The 2,215-nt window shown below is 31.6% G+C and overlaps 1 protein-coding gene across 1 annotated transcript; it reads left to right on the top strand.

Moving 5' to 3' along the window:
* LOC109230867 lies at window positions 1,034–1,636 on the top strand. Its single transcript, XM_019396330.1, has one exon. It carries the CDS (start codon window positions 1,131–1,133, stop codon window positions 1,461–1,463), a length of 333 nt encoding a protein of 110 aa, XP_019251875.1. The 5' UTR covers window positions 1,034–1,130; the 3' UTR covers window positions 1,464–1,636.

A 2,215-nucleotide genomic window follows, 5' to 3' on the forward strand; every position in this document is an offset into this window, starting at 1 on the left:
ATTTCAGCACTTGTAACAAAAAACGTAACTACTTATTTTTTAAATCAGTTTCAGCATTTAAAAGTGCTTTTCAGCACCTATTGCTTATCATCTACTTCATATCAGCTAATCCAAACGGGCTCTATGTCACTCCTTTTATTTAAGGGTAGATAAGTAACTAAACGGACTTTAACCTACTGGTTGAAAATCAATATATTGGAATACTTTTCACCCATTTCAATCAAAACTTTAATAATGAGTCAATTTGCATTCAACTCATTGTTATTTGCCCTTTAAATATCTCTCACCTAACCTGTTAAATTTTGGAGGAATTACAAAAACATCGGTTATAAATATTTAACACATGCCTAGTAATGATTAAAACACGAATTTTAACTTGATTAAAAGAAACTTGCCAGTTGCTGTGTAAAGGATAAGGAAATTGAAGCTTGAAAAGTTGAAACTAGTGATGAATTGGTTGTACCTTAACATAATTATAACCAGTGAAGGTATGTTCTGTGTTCAACTTGTTCTGTGCCTCAGTCAAAGCATAGAAATTGAAAGGAGTTAATTAAGCACGTTGAATGAAAAGGAATGTCATCAAGACTTGAAAATTAGTGGATTCCAACTGTCTGCTACGCGTTATTGATACAGTCTTGCCCACAGATTATATTAGTGACATTTCCCTGTTATACAATCTAAGTATTTTCTTCAACGGTTATATACTTAATCCTAGGCAAAGCCACCTTTTGCTAAGCGCGCTCAATTGACCGCTCTGTGTTGAAATATTACGAAAAATTACATTATATATAAAAATATAATAGTATTGATTTTAGATGTATATGCTGAATATCTTTTGTTGAGAATTATTTTTTACTTTTTTCAAGTTTGAACACCTGAGAAAATTTCTGATTTCACCGATGCTTAATAATATCATTCTATTGAATCAAGTTGGTACACTCTTTTGACAATTTTGCATTAATCAACCTTGATGACTATTCTTATCCATATCCATGAAACTTCCTCCTGCAGACTTTCTCCATTATAAATATATGTCAGCCATTCTCATTTCTTACATCAAAACTAAGAAGAATTAAACAACATCCAAAACTCACCCATTCAAAAGAAGAAAAGCTACTATATTTTTCCTTATGGAAGGTCTAATCCCATTTCTCCTTCACGCTATGAAGAAACAGAAGCCTCACCACAATACTTTCCGGTGTCTCTCCGATACCTCTAACCGGAGCTACCACATGCTCGTCGGAGCTGACTCTATAGAGGGCTCTTCTCATCGGAGAACTCGATCGGAGTTTCAGCCTCCGGTTACTGTTGATTTCTTGGAGCTGTCCCAGCCTAAAAGTTTCAATTACAGAGGTTCTTCTCTGGTTTCTCCTGTTTCGAACAAGAATGGCTCCAGAATGGCTACTACGAGCAATTTACAAGGAACTACTACAGCTGATAATCTCCGACATGGAAAATTCTGATGCTACAGATTGCGTTTAAAAAAACTTATACTGATGAATAGTTTGTACTTTGTTGTGTTCTATCTTTAAAATCTAGACAAGATGATTAAGTGTACATGTGCAATATTTGTTTGATTCTTTTGTAATAGATACTGTTTGTTTGAATATTATAAACTTGTGTGTTTTTTATGTTATTTAATGATTTTTTAGGTCTATCCTCGTTAACAATTCTTTCTTTTTTTCTTTATCTTATTAGTTATTATGTAGCTCGTAACATTTCTTTTGCTATTTCAATTGAGACTCCATTATATAGTTGGGTGTTTTATCAAGATACCACATTGTGGTGACTCCATAATGGAGCAATATTAATGGGAAAACGATGAAAGGGTTTGAAAAATAGTTCGGAAAAGAATATTGATGTAGTGGAGAATCCCGTTAATTATTCAAATTAACTTCCTTTGTATTAAAAGGTTGAGTTCGAAGGCACTACTAAAATTCTAACGGGAAAGTAGTTCTAATGTAACACTCCTCAAATTTATAAAAGTTTCAACACAAGCTAAATATATAATTTAATTTTTATAATTTTAAATTATACTTCTATTACGGTTTAAATCCTTGTGATTGATTTTGAATTACTTTTCTATTTATAAATAATTGGACATACAATTAGGAGAAATATTAATAATTTTTAATATTATTAATTATTAAAAAGTGCGTATCATTAATTATTAGTTAAGTCAAAAAAAAATTAACCTAAAGCCCATAAAGGGACA

This window comes from Nicotiana attenuata, chromosome 1, assembly GCF_001879085.1.
Source record: "Nicotiana attenuata strain UT chromosome 1, NIATTr2, whole genome shotgun sequence".
NCBI lineage: Eukaryota > Viridiplantae > Streptophyta > Magnoliopsida > Solanales > Solanaceae > Nicotiana > Nicotiana attenuata.

What these genes read in the sequence shown, in the direction of transcription:
- LOC109230867 (XM_019396330.1), top strand. Translation starts at nt 1,131, where the DNA reads ATGGAAGGTCTAATCCCATTTCTCCTTCACGCTATGAAGAAACAGAAG.